The 24513-nt window shown below is 35.8% G+C and overlaps 2 protein-coding genes and 1 long non-coding RNA gene across 5 annotated transcripts in view; 1 reads left to right on the top strand and 2 right to left on the bottom strand.

Annotated features, from left to right (window-relative positions):
• Positions 1–20803, top strand: part of LOC105323205 (uncharacterized) — a 37900-nt gene extending 17097 nt beyond the window's left edge. The window contains exons 6-35 of the mRNA XM_066087862.1: positions 1827–2147; positions 2458–2760; positions 3525–3848; positions 4371–4673; positions 5321–5477; positions 6083–6240; positions 6454–6807; positions 6946–7257; positions 7610–7930; positions 8425–8609; positions 9039–9171; positions 9816–9953; positions 10364–10555; positions 10782–11114; positions 11265–11588; positions 11674–11988; positions 12322–12645; positions 12764–12868; positions 13133–13351; positions 13577–13897; positions 14273–14596; positions 15332–15658; positions 16094–16435; positions 16674–16853; positions 17129–17290; positions 17614–17943; positions 18186–18509; positions 18818–19153; positions 19306–19623; positions 19973–20803. Coding sequence (XP_065943934.1) covers positions 1827–2147; positions 2458–2760; positions 3525–3848; positions 4371–4673; positions 5321–5477; positions 6083–6240; positions 6454–6807; positions 6946–7257; positions 7610–7930; positions 8425–8609; positions 9039–9171; positions 9816–9953; positions 10364–10555; positions 10782–11114; positions 11265–11588; positions 11674–11988; positions 12322–12645; positions 12764–12868; positions 13133–13351; positions 13577–13897; positions 14273–14596; positions 15332–15658; positions 16094–16435; positions 16674–16853; positions 17129–17290; positions 17614–17943; positions 18186–18509; positions 18818–19153; positions 19306–19623; positions 19973–20721 — 8534 coding nt within the window. The 3' untranslated portion in view covers positions 20722–20803. The remainder of the gene's footprint in view (positions 1–1826; positions 2148–2457; positions 2761–3524; positions 3849–4370; positions 4674–5320; positions 5478–6082; positions 6241–6453; positions 6808–6945; positions 7258–7609; positions 7931–8424; positions 8610–9038; positions 9172–9815; positions 9954–10363; positions 10556–10781; positions 11115–11264; positions 11589–11673; positions 11989–12321; positions 12646–12763; positions 12869–13132; positions 13352–13576; positions 13898–14272; positions 14597–15331; positions 15659–16093; positions 16436–16673; positions 16854–17128; positions 17291–17613; positions 17944–18185; positions 18510–18817; positions 19154–19305; positions 19624–19972) is intronic.
• LOC136276283 (uncharacterized) lies at positions 17061–18923 on the bottom strand. Its single transcript, XR_010714755.1, has 2 exons — positions 18782–18923; positions 17061–17309 (listed from the first exon to the last, which is right to left on the bottom strand). It is a non-coding gene; the product is annotated as an uncharacterized lncRNA (long non-coding RNA).
• Positions 20804–21415: 612 nt separating the features above from the next.
• Positions 21416–24513, bottom strand: part of LOC105323194 (NFX1-type zinc finger-containing protein 1) — a 43999-nt gene continuing 40901 nt past the window's right edge. For all 3 annotated transcript variants that reach the window (XM_066087861.1, XM_034470800.2, XM_011422191.4), the window contains exon 3: positions 21416–24071. In XM_066087861.1, the coding sequence (XP_065943933.1) occupies positions 23431–24071 (641 nt within the window). In that variant the 3' untranslated portion in view covers positions 21416–23430. The remainder of the gene's footprint in view (positions 24072–24513) is intronic.

Here is a 24513-nt window from a genome sequence, read left to right as displayed (position 1 = left end):
TTAGACGTGAATAATTCTTGTTGTGATCATTTCATATTTGTTTAGTAAGTTTGTCTACAAAGAGTACTGGTATGTTGAATTAGTTACCACAAACCAGTTACCACTGGTGTATATCATGAAAAAAAAATTGCCATGATTGATTAATAAGATTGGTTTACAGTTTCCCAGGGAAAAACATAAACTCTGTCTGTACACAGAAATAAATAAACTACTACCAATGTATGCAATGTAATGCATGAAAATTTCAAGTACAGCTAATTACATTCTATGATGATGTAAGAACAGTAACTTTAAGCAATCAACTGTGTAAGGGGTTCTTGTTTTAAGATGTCAGAGCAATGTTTATGATATTTGACATTCCGGGTTGAAGAATGTAGGTTAATTGTTGGACAAGTGAAACATTTACTTAATATTATCATTAATGATATGCGTGCTTGTCCTTACCTTATGAATTAAACCATTGCATGTACGACTTGTTGTTCTTGACATAGAATAGATTTCTCAACGATAATTTGTACTGTCTAAAATGTTTAATATTTATTTCAATAGCTCATAACATGCAACAAGTAGTACATGTCATCAATAAGAAGATGTGTTCAGGAATATCACAGTTTTATCAAAGTTTAACTAATAATGTTTGCTATTATATAATAGAAAATTGATTGGTTTTTGCATTCAAATAGCTTAAATTTTACATCACACCTGTTGGGAGTACATTGCTTTTTGGCTTGAAATGAGTAATTGCAAATGCTGGCATATTACATTTTGGCTATCTCATTTTAGTTTTCACAGATATTAAAAGCATGCAAATAATGAATATTTCTTGTGCATAGCATAAGTGCAGCAACTTTCCTTTTAAAACTGAAATGTATTTTGCTTTAAAAATGTGTGTACATGCACTGGTATATGTACAGAATTATAGCTGGTATGAACGTATATGATGACTTAATCCATGGCTTGTCCATTTGTGAAATGGCCTATCTATTTGTGGATTCTTACTCGGGGCTAATGGATGTACTCTTGATTTCTCTTTTCTAAGTTTATTCACCTATTTTTACCAGTGTTGTTAAACATTCTTTGGTTATGATGAATAAGTGTTGAATAATTAGATTGTGACTTTAAATTTTGCTTTTGCATATTATTGACCATAGTTTTGACTTAAAGATTAGGCATAAGAACATGATACATGTATTAAGAAGTGCCTGTTTATTCATACAACTAAATGTAACAAATGCTTCTTTAAATTAATTCAAAGTATATGAATTATTCATAAATACAAAAGAACCATTAGATTACATCCATAAAGAAAGGGAATGCGTAGAGAATTCATTTATTTTGTAGAAAATGGATGTACACAAATAATTGCACTACTTGTAGTGCTAATTAATTCATTTTAAATGACATTAAGTCCAAAATACATTGTATAAAGAGCTGAATAAAATTATGAAATAAAAACAAAGGTTGCATTGTGAATAAAATTGTTGAATGTGGATTGGCGATTCAATTTTTAACTCAGTAAAACCTCTCCATGTCCAAGCCTCGATATAGTAGCTCAAGAAAGGAGAATTTTATGTACTGGTAACTGAATGCCTGCATGCCTTTGAATCTAAAATCTGAAAAAATAGGGCACTCCAACATAGGATAACTTTTATACCTATTTTTATTGCAACATATATCAACCATTTTAATGTTCTATTTTTTTTTTGACTTTCATGTTTGATATATATATTATGATACCCATAATATTTAGATGGTCTTAAAAAAGAATGATGCTAAAAAGATGCTAAAAAGTATTAAAAATTTACATGCAAGTTTGCTTTTTCCAGCGATTGAACTACGAATGGTAAATGCAGAGAATGGCAACAAGAAGTGGGGTCGGTTAGAAATCCTCTACCAAGAGGTGTGGGGACACATCTGTGATCGCACCTGGACGGACCAAGCGGCGGATGTGGCCTGCAGACAGCTGAAGTACAAGGGGGGCATAGCGTACGGAACTTATAACACGCCCAGTAAAGTCGCCTGGATCTCTAGTCTTAATTGTACAGGGAAAGAAAGCAGAATAGAGAACTGCCCCACTGGGTCCAGGAAACTGTGGGAGCCCAACTTTGGCTGTACTGCTGCCTCTGTGCTCTGTTATGATAAGTCAGGTATTATTTTTTGTAAAGGAAAGGTTGAGTTATATTAATTTATAAAGCTTTGACTTTTCTATTTTAAATAATGGTACAATAGAGATGCTTATTATATGTGACTAATTGCCCTTTTCAAAGAATTGAATTTTGATATGTATATGAAAGCACAGTAAAATTTCTGATGTAAATATAGTGCAAAGCAAGGAAAGATTATTTAAAGTATATTACAACATATTTCCTTTAGAAATTCAAAGTTAAAAAAACCCCAAAGAAATAGGTGTATATGCATCATGATTTCTTGCATTTCAATTGTGGGTGTGTTTTTCAGCACCAGCTATCTCTATAAGTGGAGGGGGGAGTCAGGGGCGTGTAGAGATCACTTATGACGGGGAGACAGGCTCAATCTGCAACACCTACTGGTCCAAGTACGATGCTCGTGTCCTGTGCAAGTCCAAGGGCTACGTGGATGGAGAGGTACTGAACCCCTCCCCCTCAGATGGGAAAGTCTTTCTGAGCAAGATGCGATGTGATGGCACAGAGAATTCCATCTTCAGGTGTAACAACTCGGGCTGGGACGTGTACGAGACCACGACCTGTGGGGGCCATGCTACAGTCATGTGTTATAAAAACAGTGAGTAGGAGTAGAGGCAATAATTGGCTCGTAACTGTGAGATTGATAGAGAGAAGGAAACATAATGACAACTATTGAAGATAAAATGAATGTGTCGGTCTATTTTTACTACATTACAAAATGACATGGTAATTCAGGTGATATGTCATCTTCAAAGCAAAATTATTTTCTTTCCTTTTCCCTTTTAACTAAAATAAAGTTGATAATAGCTTAACTAGAGTGACAGTGAGTCCATATCAGTTATTCATATACATGTAGGTATTGATATACAATTTAAGGTGATATGGGGCACCTCCATACATACTTCCTATCAAAATAAACAAAAAAAAAAAATGAGTATAATTTAATAATTGTCCCCCCCCCCCCAAAAAAAAATGTTCCCTTACAGTATTATGCAATGGGTTAATAATTTTTACATTTTCAAAACCTTTAGGACATATTTTATGGTCAAATATTGTTAAATTTGAAAATTTCAAATCGCTGAAAGAATTTTGATCATTATATTGATCATTCTGTTATCCACTTTGATATTTGTCAGGCGTCTTATACCACCTTAACAAATACTGAATATTGCATTTTATGAAAACAATTTGTATCTTTAAATCCCTACATTTTAGAAAATTTTAGAAAATGAGCATCAGTGAAAAAGGAAAGAAAAGATTAATTTCCTAGAATATTCCAGAGGATAAGAATTTGATGATCCTGTACTTGACAGTGAAGTTTTTTAAGTTTTTTAATACTTTGAATATATCTTTTTTCTTCAGTCAGATTGTCCAGCAGTTTAAACACAAGGACCCATGGAATTGTAGAAATCCTTCTTCACAACACCTGGTATGCACTGTGTGGGGCAGGATTCAATGACATCAATGCCAGGGTGGTTTGCAAGGAGATTGGGGGGTTCACCAACGGCACAAAGCTTCCCGTCGGAGCGTTTGGGAAATACTACGGACAGACCACCATGCCAGACCTGATCTGTAAAGGGAACGAAACAACGGTGATGGATTGTAACTTTGATCCTCTCAAAAGTTGTAGTAACCAGCATTATGGCTACGCTTCTGTCAGCTGTTATAATGGGAGTGCAGAAGAAGGTACTTACACAAAAGTTTCACTAACATGTATGCTTATAACTGAATGAATAAATATACATGTACTAGTTTGCCGAAGTTTCGCCTCTCCTTTATGACTGGTTTTTTAAAGAGTAACAGACTCAGGATACTTTTATTAGCAATCAAGGCTTCATCACATTTCGTAAATGCAGTTACTTTGATTTTGAAGGTGTATTTTCTTTTGATTGACATGTTGTCAAATGGATTTTTCCCACTGTGAAATGTATTATTTCAAATATTGAATTTGATTGACGTGGGGATACCATGATTAGTTGGTTTCCTGTTTCATAAAGGAAAATTTTGCAATGAGCACTTTTATATTGTCATATGTATATATATATGAAAACAAAAAAGCATAAATATTAATTATAGGTATTTGATATTGTTCTATGGCCCTGTGAAACTTGATCAAAACTTGATAACACACAAATTAAAATAATGTTACACTTTTAAGGGAGAAAGTGATATGACTGTTAAAAGTTGAGATCTTTTTATTTTTTGCAGATCAGTTCAGTTTAAGAGATAATAAATACGGTGTTGTACAGTTAAGAAGGTATGGAATTATTGGAGAATTCTGTGATTCTTTTTGGACTGACAAGAACTCTGACGTTCTCTGTCGCCAGCTGGGATTCGGAGGTGGAAAGGCAGCATTTTACAGTCGAATCAACAAAAAACAAATAACCGCTCCTTATCTAGGAAGTTTTGATTGCAATGGGACAGAGAAAAGCCTGTCGCAATGCACAGAGAGAGATCCATTTATCTGTTATTCCTCTCTGGCTGCAGGAGCAGTTTGTTACCTTTATCAAGGTGTGTCCATTTTATGCTATTGTGTCGTATTCCAGCAAATGATGTGTACACTCTACTTTGACTTGCAAAATAAATTCAGACTAAACATTGAATTTCATGTAGTATCCATTTATGTTTTAAGAAATAAGCTAAATCATATATGTTTTAATACTTGTTGAACAATCAATTTCTGCAAAGCATTTTACAGTACCTACAATGTAATTTTAACAATCCTATCTTATCCTATCATGTATCAATCCTATTATATCATGTGTGTATACTGTTCTATCATGCATTAATTCTATCATATCATGCTTTAATCCTATTCTATCATTTATCTCGTAAGAAAATAACATTGCGGATACTGCACATGCTCATTTTTATGTATTTCTATTCATATGTACTTGATTAAGCAGATCGTAGCTGCATCCCAACAAAAATGCTAAATAGAAACACAGACATAGAATGCACTGACATACAATATATGGTATCCAAAGCTTGTACAGACACATCAGTTATTGAATTGTTGTAGTCTGTGTTGGTTTTGATATGGTGAAAATAAATGTTACCAGCGTAAAAGTAAAATGAAAATGTAGCAAACCTAGCTTGATGTTTTTATTTTTTCAGTCCTAGATTTGTTTGTATAACTGTTTTGTTTTGCATTAAAGCTCCTCAAGTAAAGTTACAAGATGGCGGAGTGAACTTTGGTCGTGTTGTGATATCGGTTGACAATGAAGAGAGCACGGTGTGTGACACGACTTGGTCTCAGTCGGAGGCGAGTGTGGTCTGTAAGGAACTGGGATTTGTCAGCGGAGAAAGCTACAAGTAATAATTAAATTAATCATCATAGGAAATTAACAACATGCAATAACAGGCATACCTCTCTGAACTAAGAAATTTAGTACATGAATTTAGACTACTCTTGTCTTTTAATGTTTTGCATTGTTTGCATGAGTTTGCTTTTAAATATTATGTGAAAATGACTTGAATTTTCAAAATGTCTCATGTAATTTCATAAATTTAACACAAGAACTGTGGACTTAATTTTATGTAAAATATAATACATTATATTCATGGAAAGTCAACATGGCTCTTTAGATACAGAATTCTACATGTTCTTTTTTGGCTTTTTTTTTGCAATTTAACTTATATGCAGGTTAATCTTAATTTGACAGCTAGCATATGATCAATTTAAAGATCTTTAATTTTAATGGCATCAAAATTTGTTCAATATACGTGACCTAGAAAAAAATCTGCATCTGTAATTTTGTATGTGTTTGTGAATCAGATTCAGTCTTATATAAATTTAATTTTTGGATCTGTTACCCAAGTAGATAAATTGGACCAAAAACATCAAATTTTAGTTAGTTAGAATCACATAAGTTTGACTGTTAGGTGAGTCACTATGTAGATGGCTGGTGTCTTTTCAGTGTGCCTCCAGGGACTGGGGATGTGAAGCTGTCCAATGTGTGGTGTACTGGGCTGGAGAAGTCTTTACTGGACTGTGACAGCCTGGGCTGGGGGAGGGTCACCAGCTCCAACTGTCTCAACCACCAGAACGATGTCGGAGTCTACTGCTTCCAGAACGGTCGGTAGTTCAAATCTCTTAAGTACTCCACACTCTCTCTACATTCTGACTTTTGTATTACAATTTATTACCTGTATATAAATTGTTAATATTATAAAGTCAAATTCAATGCAGGTGTTTATCTTGGTACCCTTGGCTCCCAATCACATTCATGTTTCTATATTCATAAAGCATATAGATTAATATTTTATATCGCTCAAAATTTGGTTGCAGTTCGCGTCGTTGGCGGTGTTAAGAATTCATACTTTATGACGGGTCGTGTGGAGGTACGTCAGGAAGCGACGGGACAGGACTGGCGGACGGTGTGTGCGGACGGAATAAACCAGGCGGAGGCCAATGTGATCTGTCGTGAGGTGCACTACGACCGGGCCATCATGCTGGCCCCGAGTTTCTTTGGTTCTCTGACGATCAGTCAAGTCAGTAAATACATTGCAGACATTAAATGTAAGGGAAATGAAACCAGCATTACAGACTGTGCGATAACCACAGAGTTGGAGGGAAAATGCAGCATAGCACACTATAACTATGCCAGTGTCCTATGTGTGAAGAACAGCGACAAAGATCAATGTAAGATCCATTTTAAATGTATTCTGATGTACATAAATTACTGAATTGATTTAATTTTATACTTGATCACTTTCTCTTGTACGTGAAATACTTATAACAACTACTTTAATCCTACTAATCTTTCTGATTTTTATAAAGCATTTACAGTAAAGCTTTCTCAGAAATACCACGGTGCTGTGATGATTAATCAGTTTGGTCAAGATGGGACAGTTTGTGTGGATGGCTGGGATGAGAGAGAGGCTAATGTCACTTGTCGTCAGTTTGGATATCGCGGAGGCGTGGTTCTGGGTCCACAGGAAGTGTTCACACGTCGACAACCTGTCTGGTTCTCGGAGTTTAACTGCACTGGAGAGGAGAGTAAGCTACAGGACTGTCCCAGGACTACCAAAGTCTCCCTCCAATGTGTGCGGTCCATCAAAGACGCTGGAGTTCTTTGTTATAATAATACAGGTAGATGAGGTTTTTGTTTTATTCTTGTATATCAGAAATTATCCTCAGACTTTAAGTTTTTTTATTTTAGATCTACACTGTTGAATCATTGATAATGATTGTGGGTCAGTTTTCACAGTGTTCATGATTATCTGTCATCCACAAATAAGCTTTCTTAAGGGATTGCTCAAAAGAATGGATTCATGCATGCATTGTGTTCCTAAGAACCTGTAATCCGCAAAAAATTGGCCCCTACATATTTTAATGATTCTACAATGATATTAAATTGATTTTTTGTAAACTATGGAATGCATTTTATCTATTGCTATGTCTGTCATTCAGGACATAAAATCTATACAACTTTTTTTTTTAGGAGTGCAGGTCAGACTAAATGGTCCAAAAGATTACTTTGGAACTGTAGAAGTAGTCAAAGATGGGCAGGTGGGAACTGTTTGTGACTATGACTGGACAAAGAATGATGCCAGGGTGTTGTGTCGGGAGCTGAACTTCCCTGATGGACGGCCATATAAGCGGTCTTTTTATGGAGCAGGCAAGGGGTCGGTGGTCCTGTCTGGGTTTTTCTGTGATGGCAAGGAGGACAGGCTGTTGGACTGCTCCAGTAGGGGCTGGTACAATGTGCAGAGTTACTGTAACAGCCATCAGAACGACGCCAGTGTATACTGTTATAGGAGAGGTGAGTTTGGACAACTTGATCAGTTCTGATATTTATAGAAGTGATTTGCAAACATCTTAAAGATTCAGAGATACTGTAAACATATATTGCATTTTGCTGTGTACTCTATATATTAGCGTTTCTGTTAAACCACGTACATTGCCAAATGTCAGGAGTAATGAATAATGCACTAAATAAGATTTGTCTATGTTAACATGTTGAAAGATCAATTTTGGAGTTTGGACAAATATGGTATAAGCTAAATAGAATACTTTTACAGTAACCCTTAACTTACAAGTGAGATTGAAAATATATAGCTATTTCAAATGAGATTCCGTCTATAAGTGCAGAATTGATGAAAAATACATAAATCAGTGAATGATAAAATCAATGAATTTTAAAGACATAAGGTACACTGGTATCTTAAAAGAATAAACATATAGTGGCAAAAAACAAAAGTACTTGTCATTATGTGCAAGTTCATATTCTTAGGATGTTACAATGTTTATTTCCAGTGAGCATGTCCCTGGAGGGTGAGAACTATGGTGCCCTGCGTGTCTGGATGGACGACGTTGGCTCATACAGTCTGGTCTGTGCCGACGGTTTCACTGATGTAGAGGCCACCACAGCCTGCATGGATATGGGTTATGTCTATGGAAAGAGTATCTGCTGCTCAGCATTCGGTGACGTGGAAGGCAAGGTACCACATATCTTGAATTATCAATTTTATTATCTTTATTTTATAAAATTGTCAACGATTACTTGTTGATTTTGCATGTCTCGTCTGCATTGAATATAGAACGTGAGTTTATGTTGATGTTTACATGATTGTAACAAGCCTATATAATAAAAACGTAAATAGTCAGTAATTGTGAAATATACTTCAAGAAATTCAAATTGTGTATAAAAGAAATGCACATGTTTTTCTTTGCATAAAACCTATACACATGCAAGGATAGCGACAGTAAAACCTGCGTAAAGCAAAGTCCAGGGGAAAGTAACAAACTGGTTCTTTTCTCTTTTAAAAATTATGTATGTGAAAATGCATATAGTAACTTATAATAAAGCGTGTTCATCTGAATATTCAAGTAGTCCATAAGATTCATACCAATATCTTGCAATCATTTAGATTTGGAAAACGAATATGAACTGTCAGCCAGGAGACCAGCACCTCGCCAGCTGTAGTTCCACGGACGGTGTGAACAGATGTTTTAGTCAACAGTACGCATCTGTTGTCTGCTCCAACAAAGAACCTCCACTAGGTATGTAATTACTGTACTAGCTGCTTAATATAGTGTACTATGTATGTAATTAGTGTACTAGGTATGTAATTAGTGTACTAGGTAAGTAATTACTGTACCTGGTAACTAATTACTCTACATGGTATATAATTACTCCATTAGGTGCATATTTACCGCACTGTGTATAATACAGGGTGTAATAACCCAGACAACAGTGAGCAACTATTGATTGCTTCAATTGAAGTTTGTCCTCTAATCTCTATAAGAGTTGTGTATTTTGATTTTATACAAATGTTACTACATATATATTGTGAATGATATAGTGTTCCAAAGAACCCATTAACATTATGCACCTTTGTCTGCTCAAATGAACTCCTTCTTAGTCTGACCAGTAACTCTATGTATCTATAACAGAGTCAACAGTTGTCTCCCTGTGCATGTCTTCTCCTGTCTTTCACTAGATTACAACACTCTAGGCTATTAAATGATTTACCAACAGTAGGCTCAGGCAACTGTCATCATTGTCCTGGCCAACTCTCCTCTTTATTCTGTCTCATTATTGGGAAAAGTCTAAGTTTTTGGATTTATATCTGTCTGTACATTACAGTTACATGTTATTGATTTTGAATGCATGGTCTCCAACACTTTTCTTTTTATTCTGCCAGGTTACAAACTGGAGTTGGAGAATGGTCACTATGGTCACGTTAAAGTGACCTACTTTAACCAGACGGGGTACATCTGTATGGATGGATTCGACGCAGCGGACGCCAATGTTATTTGTAAACAGATCGGATACCTAGGAGGCAAGTCCAACTTCCTGTTTTTATAAAATATATTAGGAGGCTTGTTGGTCAACAATTAACCATCAGATATGCGTTATACTTTAAAGTTAATATTTTAGGATAAAGAAAAAATCCGAAAAATTTAGCTTTAAAATTTGAACATTTTCCTATATCTCAATACAGAGCTCTACATCTAAAGGAGATAAACAAAGCCATAAAATGGCCACAGCCATCTGACCCTCATAAATCACATTTTTGATTTTCAGTAAATACTTTTTTCTAAATGAATGGTCATGTCTTTTTCTAAGTGAATGATTTCTATCAGTTAAAAAGTCAAGTGAATCAGAAAAAATTTGGTGATGATGTAAAGTTTGAGCACAAATTGCTTATTTTCATTAATGATGATATTTCTATTTTTGATTTTCTTCCAGGTTTTGCATACACCAATCAGTACAAGCGTTACTGGAGCAGTAAGGTGACGGAACTCCGATGGCTGAGCAATCTGACCTGTACAGGAAACGAGGATCGTATTGATGAATGTGACGACTTGAGCACAAAATGGGGACGTATTGAGAACTGCTCCATCTATGGCTTTGCTGCAGCATTCTGTTATACAGAAAGTGGTATGTAATATTGCATCTAAAACAAAGTCTGGTTCACAATTAAAGTAAATGAACATAATTTAGATTATTTTTTTCTATCTATAAGTTAAGAAATGAATTATTTGATGTGGCAATTGATACACATGTAGATACTTTGTATAACAACATTTTCTTCAAAAGCTTATGAATACTCGTGACGTTGAATTTAGACTTACAGATGTATAAAGTGTTATTCAATGTTCTATAGAGAAAAAAGGACCCCAGATAAGAATTGTTGGGGACAAAAATGAAGGTACAGTGGAGGTTTTCATCAATGGCACTTGGGGCTCAATCTGTCAGCGCAGCATCTCAAACAAGGAAGCAGATGTCATCTGTCGCCAGTTGAACTACACGTACGGAACACACAGCAGCAATACAAATGTTTCAAAAAGTACAGGCCCAGTTCTGATAGACCATATGGTGTGTCAAGGGAAGGAGGATAATATTTTTGACTGTCAGATCTCCATCAATACCGATCCCCATTCCGCATCCTCATGTAATCAGCATAGATATGATATGGTCGTGAAATGCTATTCCAATGGTATGCTCTCCAACATTGTATCTGGTTATAGTAACATTTCTATGAAAAACTGAAATGACTACAAAATGCATGTAGATTTTTTATTTTCGGATTTTATCAGACTTATTTGTAATTCTATTGCAACAAATATAATTGAAAAATATTTTTCAGTTCGACTCATAGCTGCAGATGTTGATAACTATGGAAAGTTGCAGGTTCACAACAACTCAGGGTGGTACTCCGTGTGTGATACTAACTTTGATGATGTGGATGCTAGGGTGGCGTGTAAAACCTTGGGCTACAAGGACGGTCGCGCCCAGCCCGGGTCAGCCCTGGGAACTTTCATATCAAAAATTACTTCTAGCATTGGAATTACGGATGTGAACTGCACAGGAAATGAGGCTATGTTTAGATATTGTCAAATGAATCATGGAAAATGTCAGTCAGGCCATTATGTCACCCTGGCGTGTACTCAAAAAGACATCGATACATACAGTAAGATTGTTTTTGAGAAATATGAGACATTAACTAAGGCCTCTAGCAATGTTTAAATACATATCTTGCTATTTTTTTGTTCTAGAGGTTGAATTGGACAGGGCATCTACAAGTCGCTTTGTTGGGGAAGTTTCTGTTTTGCTGTATGATGTGAAGGGATCCATTTGTGACGACACGTGGAATGATGCCGCTGCTCAGGTTGTGTGTCGAGAAATGGGATTTGTGTCAGGAAATGCTACACGTGGAACTGTGCCTAAAAGATATCCCATCCTTGCAAGTGGTGTCAACTGTACGGGGAATGAAAAATCCTTGAGTGAATGTCAAATGAAACCATTTAATGAGACAAACAACTGTCGAGATAGCTCTTCAAGAGCAGCTTTCATTTGCTCCAAGAAAAAGGGTAACCTTTTAGTGATTGAAGTCCTATTTATTATGATTACATAATGTATACAAGGTTATTTTCGCCTTCTATACTTGAAAATGGTTTCGCCCCATCTTGAAATGCCCAGACCCAGTATATGATATATACTCTTTCTAATTAGTAGTTTAAAATTTGTTTTAAATTAGCCCTGTATTAAATTACGGTAGTCCACTGACAACAAGAATTTCCCTGCCATTCTGTATACAGGAAATTGCCACAATTGTTATGTGCATTGTATCCCTAGTTATAAGGTGATTTGCGTTAAAATACAGGATGATTAAAGTATTTATTTATATTTTCTTTTTTTTTCAGAGGGGGTGAGATTCCGCATTGGCAATGACTACCAGGGCTCCGGTCGGGCCGAGGTGTACATGAATGGACAGTGGGGTACTATATGTAACATTTACTGGGAGGATGTGGACGCCAGCACCTTCTGTCGACAGCTGCCAGACTACGTGGGGGGATTTGAAGCCAGTCCTGCAGTTGTAGGAGAACCAAACCAGCCTATTTGGATGTCTCGAGTGGAGTGTAGGGGTAAAGAGAAGAGCTTCCTGGATTGTGAAGTCTCTTGGGATCCATTGCACACTAGGAGGTGTTTCCATAACAATGATGCTGGGATCATGTGCTTCAAGTCTGGTGAGGAAATTGGAAGAGTTGTTGTAAATTGTAACAGTGTTTTTGTACACGTATTTAAGCAAAGATAATTTGTATGGTTTTTACACACAATTTACATTGAATGATATACATATTGCAGTCCGATTGATGAGAGGAAATTATCGCAATAATGGTATAGTGGAAGTGTATGTGAATGGACAGTGGGGAACAATTTGCTCCTCTGGATTTGGACAGAAAGAAGCAGGTTTGTATATCCCGTAAACTAACTATATCTGGTTTATGCTTGGGTTGTCAAAGAGTCACTTCAGTAATCATCACAAGGTCTGAGTATTCAGAAAGAAAAGCAAGTTTCTGGCTAAAAAAATTGAACAATTTGACAACCATAGTAGGCCAGTACATATATACCTCTCCTTGATAGTGATAATTTCTCTTAATGGGAATTGAACCTAATGGCTGGCACCTTGATGCTTTCAAACTTATAAAACACACATATGGTTTAATACTTCAGATGTCACCTGTAGAATTCTGGGATATCAGCGAGGCATTCCTCTCTGCTGCTCGCCTTATGGATTCAGCTTCAAAAATCCCATAATGAGCTCCTTCAAGTGTAACGGTGACGAGCGACACCTGACGGACTGTCAGAGCACCCCCGCTATCGGTCTCAACACCTGTGTCTCACAGGATTATGCCTCGGTGGCCTGCTACAATGAATCCACAACAACTAAGGGTATCTAAGACTTCATTTTCTCAGTAGTTTAGGTTGCATGTAATTTGATACATTGTTATAGCACATTTTCTACTGTTTGCAAATTAAAAAAAAAGAAAAATTACCAAAAATATAATTGTTAACTCCTGGCACTTTACAACAAATTTGTTACGCTTACTGTACTGGTTGTAAAATATATAAATCTGTTAGGTACATGTATTTCTCATTTTAACTTCTATCGGACAGAGTACTCCATTTCCCTGCCCTCGGACACTCCATACACAGGACAGGTAAATCTGACCTACCTGGGCAGTGAGGGTCGGATCTGTAACGACGAGTGGACCGATGTGGAGGCGGGGGTGGCCTGCAGGGAGCTGGGGTTCTCCAAGGGGTTCGCCTACACCCACTACAAGAGTGAGGTAGACTCCACTGGCCCATACTGGTCCTCTCAGTTCAACTGTACAGGGAACGAGACAAGGCTAGACAAATGTCAACATGTGGGATTTGGGAATGTGACACAGTGTAAATCCAAGCATTATGCTGGAGTTCTCTGTGTGGAGAGTGGTGGTGAGTAGTTGTAACTTTTCATAGGTTTCATCTCTCATTAAATACTGTAGATTCCCAATGAAACGTGAGAAATTAATTTCCGCATAAAATAGCAAGAGGCAGCCCTCGCTGATTTTAAAATTATAACAAAAAAATTGGTGATCGCGATTTTATGTTCTCGCTCTTTTATACAAAACAGCAGAACTAGGGATTTAAGTACTCGCGTAAAATAAGGAATTTACAGCAATCAGGACTCCAAAAGTTAATCAGGTCATAAGTATTCAATGCATGGATCTTGATAATAATTCATAGCAACATAGAATAATTATTTTTATAAGTGAAAAAATATTGTAAGAAAAATCTATGAATATAAGAAAGAATTATCATCCTTTGCAGGCATAAGCTACAGAATGGAAGGTGGCAATTTCCGATACGGACGTGTGGAGGTTAACATACATGACAAATGGGGCACAATCTGTGATCGCTACTGGGACCAGAGGGATGCAGAGGTTTTCTGTAGAATGTTCGGTTTTAGTACAGGAGACGCCCACTACAACTCTTATAAAGACCAAGGGACAGGCAAAGTGTGGGGGACCATGTTCCACTGTAAGGGGGACGAGGAGAACCTGAATGCCTGTCCCCACGAAGGCTGGAAAATCACCGACTCCATTTACTGCAGAACTCACAAGGATGATGCTGGAGTGCAGTGTTACACTAATGGTAATTAGAATAAAGGGACTTTGTGATGGAAGGAAGCTTCATATTTATACATCTACAGTATATGATTATGCATAAAAATCTATGTAGGAATTTGATGCCCATTAAATAATGTATTATGAATTATGATAGAATTCGAGGGCAATTTTCCATTTGTATATTGTTTAGAAATCGTAAAGAAGAAATTTTATTGGTGTATTAATGCATCCACTGTAATGTATGAATTTTCATTTTTGGGTAAGGCCACACCAATTTAATTTCTTATTCGTCTGACCTGCAAGCTCGTTTTTTAAACAAAACTATACAAATAAGATTATTTTAAATTTCCGACATCCATGAAACTCTGGTCTATTTTCTGTTCTATTTTCACTCTATTTTTCGCATGTTGAGTTGTTTTACCTTATAAATCAGAAAAAAGTACAAAATGTATAATCGTTTGCTGAAGTTTATTTATATACAGCCTTTTGCCTTCAAAAATAATTTTATTATTTCATTGCTCACCTGCTTGTTATTTTTTCATCAGATGTCCGATGAACATTAAATTGGTGTGGGCTTATTTACACTAAATACATTAAACAAAGTATTTGCATAGATAATCACACGTAAACTAGCAACATATATGATTTCATTATGATAGAAATAAATTTATAAGTGGAAATAACTACCACACATTGTTTTGATATTAAATTGATTTGTGATTGTTTAAAATTAAGATCCTTTGATGCTGATTTTTTCTAGTGAAACTCTCCAATGGAATACTTAATCGCAACAGTCACAGTGGTGCAGTGATGATTTATCAGAATAAGACATGGCTCAGGGTTTGCGACACTGGTTTCAACGATAAGGCAGCACGCGTAGTGTGTAGGGAGATGGGCTTCAATGACGGCAGAGCCATATGTTGCTCAGCTTACGGAGCGGTCGGCGAGAAGTATATTCAGATGAACAATACACTGAGGTGTAACGGCAGAGAAAAGAATGTGAAGGAGTGTTTACGTGAGGAGAGGTGTGAATCAGCCAGCTATGCCTCAGTTGTCTGCTTTGGTGTGGAAGATAAAATCAATGATGGTAAGCTAATTTGAGTTAAATGTGTCTGTGGATCTATATGCACTGAATTGTAATACATGTATTGATCAAATTCATTTTCATTAATGATTCAATAAAAAATTGTTGCACAGTATAGAGCTCAACAAACTTCCAAAAATTGTCAATTTTTCTAATTATGAAAAAAAAATTGTAAGCATGTTGAGAACTATTTTAAAACAGTATGTAATTAGATGCTTCAGCTTCAACAATTTGCCCACTATAAAACAGGAACATTTCTATACTTTTACAACATAGAAAAAAGTTCTTTTTATCTAAGGTTATCATCAAAATTTTACTCAAAAATATGTGGAAAATTACTAAATTACTTTTTATTATGATATGATAAGATAAATGATTTTATAAATTATACATAAGAGGTTTTCTTCAAGTAAATTAACAAACCACCATACATTTCAGATGAGTACACGTTTGCAGTGAAGCCTGGAGGCAACGATAACAAAGGTCAGGTAGTGGTGACCCACTATGGAGTGGAGGGCCGGATCTGTAGCCGCGACTGGGACGACGCCGACGCGCACGTAATGTGTCGGAGCATGAACTACCAGAACGGGATGGCATACTACCACGACGAGCTGGCCACCATCAGCAGTCTCCGTGGACCATACTGGCTGAGTGGGTTCAACTGTACGGGAGACGAAGCCTCTCTCCTGGAATGTCCCAACAACACCAGGCTAAACCTCGGCAACTGTTCGTCTTCCCACATCGCTTCTGTCTTGTGCTTTAATGACACTGGAGAGTCTGGTTAGAGTTTTTTTTTTTTTTTTATTTTAAGTAGATTGGGATATTTATGTTTCTGTATTTTTTAAGTGGTTCTATATTACTGGTATTGCTAAGAATGTAAATGTATATTGTTATAACGAATGATTTTTGATCAGTCATAATCCGTATGTACAAAGTGTGTTAAGTATTATGGAATCTAAGCTAAACTACTGGATAAACAAATTGATTATATTATTAATGAAGAGCACATTTTTTTCAGCTATCAAATACTACATAAATGGTGGTGGTCACTATGGTAGAGTGGAGGTTTCTATAGAGAAGCAGCGGGGGACTATCTGTGATGCCTCCTGGGACAATAAGGACGCCTCCGTTCTGTGTAGAGAGAAGGGTTACAGTGAGGGTGTGGCTGTGCCTGGGGCAGCCTATGGGCAGGGCTCAGGTAGGAAGGCTCTCAGTGTCCTCTTACATTTACTGTTGTGTGTCACTGAAAAAAGGACTAGTTTTTGAAACCAACGACTTCCAACTATATGAAATTTTCACACTCCTGTACCATTAACATCATGATTATGTTTATTTAAATTTTTTATTGAAACGAAGATTAACACAAAGATAATTATTAAAAAAGACGATAACAAACTGACACAACTTGCTTTCCTATTATAATTGATACACATTCAATATATTATGGCACAATACTGTCTCCAATGATTACAGGACCTATCTGGCAGAGTCACATTCAGTGTGTGGGGGATGAAGCTGGACTGCGGTGGTGCCCTCACCGTGGGTTTGTGGATCGCTACTCGGACGCCAGCTGGCTGCTGCCCCTTATCTGTGACTCCCACAGAGACGATGCTTCAGTGTTCTGTTTTAAGAATGGTAGCCATCATCTGTGTCACTCATATTTAAAAAGGAATATTAACTGAAAGAATATTTGCTTAAAAAAACATGAAGATTGAATCTTCTTTTATATCAAATTAAAAGTTTTCTTGATTTTATTTAAAAACAATAGTCTTGTGACATACACATATATCATTTAGATTTAACTTTTTCTTCATGTTCTTATAAATATGGATTTATACATGGTTGAAACTATTCTAAATTCATTGGTCAAAACTTTACATTTTTAGAACATAGCCATTTTGATTGTATTGTTTTGTTTGTAAGCCAGACAACTTATAGATGACATATTCTGTTGGTAGTTAAATTAAACGAGGGCCATGATTCACCAATGGGAGGGGTGGAGGTCTACAACAAAGAGCAAAGGAAATGGTACGGCATCTGTGACACGGGCTTCAGTAACGCTGCAGCAACTGTAGTGTGTCGCAGCCTCGGTCTTGATTACGTCGACGGAAGGGCCATTAATGGATCAGCCTACGGAAATATATCTGGAGAAGTTCTCTACACCAATGTTAAGTGTAGTGGGAAAGAAAAGGATTTTACGGAGTGTACTTATGATTTCAACAAGACTAGGTGTGATAGTGGGATGTACGCTTCTGTAATGTGCAGCAATAAAACTATTGTGGATACAGGTAAGATTATAAAAAGTTAACCATAGATAAATATCATTTGGTATAATATTTTATACATGTACACGCATGTGTAGCAGTATGATATTAAAACCCTACAACAATGGAAGATGGAGCAGGACTATAGAGTGAATTCATATTTCAAGAAAAAAATTGTGTTAAATATATTTTATTTACAAATTTATTTAATATTGTACGTTATACTTTCATGTTTAATATGCTAATATTAAAACTGTTTTAAACAGGTTTTGAGGTTCGCCTAGCACCAGACAGTTTATCTAGTAATTTACATGGAATCGTGGAGATAAGGGTTAATGGTGTATGGGGGCGTGTCTGCATGAACAGCTGGGATGACAGAGACGCCAATGTAACTTGTAAGAAACTAGGTTATGCAGGGGGCGTGGCTTATTTACACATCATGAAGAACCGTAAACCAATCATGATGAACCAGGTCCACTGCAATGGTAATGAGAACAATTTGATAGACTGCGTTCACAGTCTGAAGCCGGACCTTAAGAACTGTGCATTCCATTCCAATGATGCTGGAATTTTGTGTTACCAGTCCAAAGGTAAACTCACTGAAATCTTTGTCTTTAATTGTATTGAAAATTATACTTTCAGATTATAAATGCAGGGAGAAATTTTATTTTGATAAACGTAATGGAAAAACTAGAGAAAAATACAAGATATATTTTCATCAATATTTTCTATGACACTGTTGTATTGTTTTTGAAATTAATGTAAAAAAATGATGACTTGCCTCCATAAAAACATAAGTTCATATTTGATAATTCAGATTTATCTCCTGTAACAATTCAACATGCATATAAATTACTGTTACCCGACAGTTATAATGGCAACGAATATTCTTTTCAAGGAATTCAGTACAGCTTGGTGGGGGGGAAGGACAACTCCACGGGGCGAGTGGAACTGAGCTACGACGGTGTAGTGGGCACTGTGTGTGCCTGGTCCTGGAAGACCGCTGATGCTAAAGTACTGTGTAGACAACTCAATTATGTGGATGGAATAGTCAGTTATGACCACAACACTAAACTGGTGCCCACCAAACGATGGGTGACAGGCTATTTTTGTCAGGGAGAAGAGAAGACTTTGATGACGTGTCTGAACACTGGCTTCAACTCCACATTCTTGGATGATCTGTGTCTCTACAATGAGCCAGGGGCATATGCATCATGTTACAATGATATGATAGGTACATATGGAGATACTTCATTTATATATGCTTTGATTGATTTGATATTAAATACTGTAATACTTTGCTTGAATTTTAAACTTATAATTATTCAAGATTATGTACTGTAAATTGAGAATTTTAATACTTTAAGGAATATGAATTCTCTTCAGAACCCAAGAAGATTCGTTTGGTAGATGGTCCAAACAATTATACAGGTCGTCTGGAGGTGTACATCCAGGGTCCAAACCAGTGGGGGACAATTTGTGATGACTTCTGGGACGAGACCGCTGCTCGGGTTGTTTGTCGCCAGCTAGGGCTCACAGGAGGCAAGCCGGTCAAAGAGGCTTTCTTTGGCACAGGAAATGGCCCCATTTGGTTTGATAATGTGAAATGTTTCGGTAACGAGAGCCAGATATGGGAGTGTGGTAACAGAGGCATAGGAACTCACAACTGTAATCATACGGAGGATGTTGGTGTAAAGTGTGACGGTGAGTATCCACTGTCGAATGATTTTCTCACAATGATTTTACTAAAAGTTTGTGTTTTACTCATCAACTTCCTAATCTTTGACACCTTGAAAAATTTAAAAAGTCCTCTATAGAATTGAGAAACGTTTGGCTTGTGGACATTAGCATATTAAGTCATCTAAAAAGCTTAAAAATTTCTCTTATTTAACTTTTAAAGAATTATTTTTTTCAGTAATTAGAATAGAAAAACCCTGTAGAAGGTTTAAAATCCATCCTTAGAAATGCCATAGGTTTGCATGGTACAATGTATTTCGGTATGAATTTTATATTTAGATATGTATTTATTTTTGGAATTTGAATTGAATTTTAGGTCCAATTATACCAACAACAACATCATCCACCACAACTCAAAGCACAACAACAACGACAACAACAACACCTGCTCCCATGACAACAAAGAGTTCAACAACAACAACGACATTAAGACCAACAACAAAAGCAAGGACAACTACTTCAACGACAACAACTACTACAACTACCACAACCACTACACCCAAGCCAACAACTAAGACAACTAGAACAACACAAAGACCAACAACATCTGCTCCTGTAACAACATCTAAGACAACAACTGCACAACCGATCATAAATGCCACAGTGGTGGCTCCTAAACAGCAGCAGGAGAGTTCCACATCACTGGGTGTGATCATTGCTGTGCCAGTTGTGATTTTCTTCTTGATACTGGCAGTCATTATTCTTGTGTTTGTGTTCAAAGTTCGCAAAGTCCACAAAAGAGACAACATTCCTCATGAACGTTTTCATGATGAAATCATCGAACATAACTCTGATGGCAGCATTGCTGTCAGTAATCAGTTGTATGACATGACAATGCAGCCAACAGGCGCAGCCAATGGCAGCGCTGGCGACAATCTACAGCTTGCCAAAAATGGCAGCGCCTACTATTCCAAGCCATTGAAGAATGGCAAAAGTGACACTAAAAACTCCTTTGCCAATCCTCTGTATGGGCAACAGAACGCTGGTTCTGTGATTGACAGTGAAGCTTTAGCAGACCAGGATGGGGTTCGGTTGCCCATCGATGAATCCGTGTCCAAAGCTTGATTTTGAGCTTTAAGAGTAGACTTCATTGCACTTGTATTTTGTGAATTGTCAGGATCTGAATGTAATACATATCATCAATTATTTTTATATTATCTGTTTTTTGTAAATCTTTCCTGCCAGCTTATGGATCATGATGGAAAGCATATCAAGTGTTTTGGAATAATATAGCATTGTACAACAATCAAAGCCCACGTAGATAAAATGTTAGGGGCATATGGTCTGGAAAAAGATGCTGTAAACTAACTTTAAATTTTTATGTGAGAGAAATTGTTGATGAATGCTAATACCTTAATTATCATAATAAAAAGCAAAGTCAGGAACGAAAATTTGATAAATAGTATCTAATTTCTCCCAGTCTAGGTGTGTCTCAGAGTGTTTAGATTATGAAAATGGTTATAATTGATAACCCAACGAATTTCAATCAAAAAATTATACTTGGATGATATTTATGACGATAGGATTCCAATGTAATTGTGATTAGTCTAAACTCAGTGTTTAGAACCCAAGTCAAATGAGCGATAAGAGTACTTTGCAATAAGTCTGAAATTACCCAGTTATCGAAAGTGCAAAACAGATACACTAAGAATATCAATGTAGCTGTAATTCCGTGTACCCAATATTTGATGTGTTGATTGAATGTTGAAAGAGCTGTGCTATGTTCACTGTTATTTATCCTTTGTCCATGTCTTTATTAATGTTGGGAGTGTTTTGTTAGGTGACTGTTTAATGTTCTAGTCATGCAGAGAACCCACGGGAGGCAAACTTAACAGCCTCTCAAATATTCCACTATCGATCACAATCCTTTTTAGCATTTTTTATAATTACCTATAATTGTGGTTTTTAGTCAGTTTGTTAAGGGAATCACTGGAGATATGAATCATTATAATTACGTGTATTTTCAAAAGAATTGGTCATTGGAAAGTATTTTGATTTTAATTATTTTGGAAAGGGACTATCCAATAAACACGAATCTCCAATTTAACGCATCATGATAGGTATTTACAATTTTAATTAGCAAATTAATTCTGCAGTACTAGTTATACTTTTTATAGAGTGACATGTTTCAATTGTTTTGTAATGGTTTTGTATGAGAACATGACTGGAGTATGTTGAAATGAATTTAAATAAAACATTATTTATCGTAATTTAGTCTTGTTACATATTTGTTCTATCACTGTGAATTTTCAAAACTTTTTGCGTGAGATGAAAGCTTTCCCAATTTTTATTTTGCTTTTGGCGAAAAAAAATCGGATGCAACATTTTCAAAAAGATTCATTATAAATTAAAATGCCCACTTTTTACAACATCTACTGGAAAAGTTCAGCAGAAACTGCTCAATGGTGGTTAGTACTCTGTCTAAATAAATTCCAGCAAATTAAACTTGAACGTGTGTTGTTAACAGATAACGAAGAACTTTTACACAAGGACATAATGTGCAGATAATTAAGATGTAAAAATATATATCATAACAAATGAAATGTGATACCCAGCAATTTATTCAGAATCAAAACATCTAATTACTAAAACGTGGCTACAAAAAGTCAGCACCAGAAATTAATACAATGTATAGGAATACTTTTATATTTTTAACTACCAGGCCGTAGAAGAACATTTAGATCTTTCATTTCTTGCAGATTCGACATTTTTATAAGTTGTCAGCAAAATAATTAAAAAGAAATAACTATTTCTCGTCTTAAGATCACAATGACTAATGTTACACTGTATTACATGTAAATATTTCATTTGTCATAAAAAATGATAATAAAAAGTGCATTGCGACTACAATCTTAAAGTATCTAAATAATCAGAATACAAAAAGCAAACATCACCCTTTCAAGCTGATCATTCGAGTACTATTAGTTTACTTATGATATTTAAACAAAAGAAATAAACAATAGAAGTTAGTTTAAGTTATGTCAACACACTTGAAAACTGATAGAGATTTTGTAATGACTTGGAAAACTGTATTGTATAAATATAATCATCGATTCAAAGATAGACTAGCAAGCTGAGACATAATAGTCAGGCAACATTAACAAAATTGAAACCAGCGCATACAGTATACATGGAAACAGAACAAACAATTAAATGTTGAAAATTACTCAGTGGTGGAATATTCGTACATGCAGCGTACAGACACACACATTTAATTGTATATACATACACTAATGTAGTTTCAAAATATCCAAGAAATCGTAGTTATACCTTTGAATATGTAATGATAGTAACTATATACATATAAAAAACTTTGAAATTACAATGTATCTTGCGGAATCTGCTAAGAACCGATCCTCATGTATTACTTGTTTGAAAAATATATATATATTTATATATATATATATATATATATATATATATATATATATATACACACAAGTATTATTACGCAGTAAGGAGGAAATCTTTTCATGTAAGTTTAATCTATTAAAAAAAGACTACATTACTAAGTACAGAAAATCAATATGAATAAATTTGACCTTATTTTCCTAGCAATATCGTTATTTTTTCCCTTCAGTAGTAAAGACAAAATATAGATTGCCCATCACTTCTTTCAAATAATATTCGTTCTTACAACGAATACGCATCAGATAATACAAATACAGGTAATATGGTAAATCAATTAAAAAGATATATAGCATTTTTCCTTCTTCAAAGATAAATTACACTTCTCATAAAATGAAAGTAATGACTCCAAAACGATCGAGATGTTTATCGTCTTCCTCTTCGTCCACCCCTTCGAGGACCTCTTCCACCTCTTGTACCTCTTCCACCTTTAGTAGCTCTTCCACGTGACTGGTTTATATTTTCGTGTTCAAACCACCAGTTCCTAGATTCATTAGGCCTATTCTCGTGATAACCCTGTTGCACGTGTCCTTCAGGCGCCATTCCTCTGTAATTCATTTGACCAACACTAGTGTTTTGAACGTCTGCTATTATGCCGCGCCCTCTGCCAAATCCACTGCGGAATCGGAAGTCTGGGGATATATTACCAGATGTTTGCAACAAAGGAGAAACAGCACTTTTTGAATGGCCCTTTCCTTCCATTTCGTTCTGATTTGTTTTACCGGTCGCCCCATTCGGATGGGTGAATCCGGTATCATAAAATGGCGTCCATTTATTATTTTGTTTCTTTCTTCGATCCTGCTGGTGAGCTCTCTGATTACTGGTGTAAGGTTCATCTTTCTTTGAATTTCTTGGGTCTTTCGGTCTCGCACCTTGTGCGCTATATCTAGCGTTGTAGTTTTCGGTATCAGGTTTTCGTGGTATTTGAAAATCTTGTGGTGAAATCCGATCAAGCCCATAACAAGTAAGGCAGCTGCCCTGACCATTCACACAACTGTATTGATGACCTTAAAAACAATTGAAAAATAATGAAAAATTGAAAATATTTCATCTATCTTACAATTTTTTTTTTGTGAAAAAAATTGCACTCAATTAAAAAAAAAGTTACACATTTTAGTGGCATAAGTTAGATATTGCTTTCCTCAGTGATATTTATCAATTTTCCGTACAGTATAATGGTCATAGAAAGAAACAAGATGATGATCAAAAGTTGTTAAAAAAACGAGCATTGTACGTGACATCCTGACTTGCGATTAGTGCAAAATAAAGGAAATATGTTAAATACTAGTACCCTCTTGCTTGTTTTTTACTCGCTTTATTTTAACGTCTTTTTATCAAATCAAATTTGTTTACTTAATTTGCTAGTAAAAAGGTAATCTAAAGAACCAAAAATTTATAAGCATAGATACCAAGTAAGATATGAAATTCTATAATTGTCTAAATATGTCT

The sequence above is a fragment of the Magallana gigas genome, chromosome 6 (assembly GCF_963853765.1).
Source record: "Magallana gigas chromosome 6, xbMagGiga1.1, whole genome shotgun sequence".
In the NCBI taxonomy this organism is placed as follows: Eukaryota; Metazoa; Mollusca; class Bivalvia; order Ostreida; family Ostreidae; genus Magallana; species Magallana gigas.
This window is presented reverse-complemented; position numbering and strand designations above follow the sequence as displayed.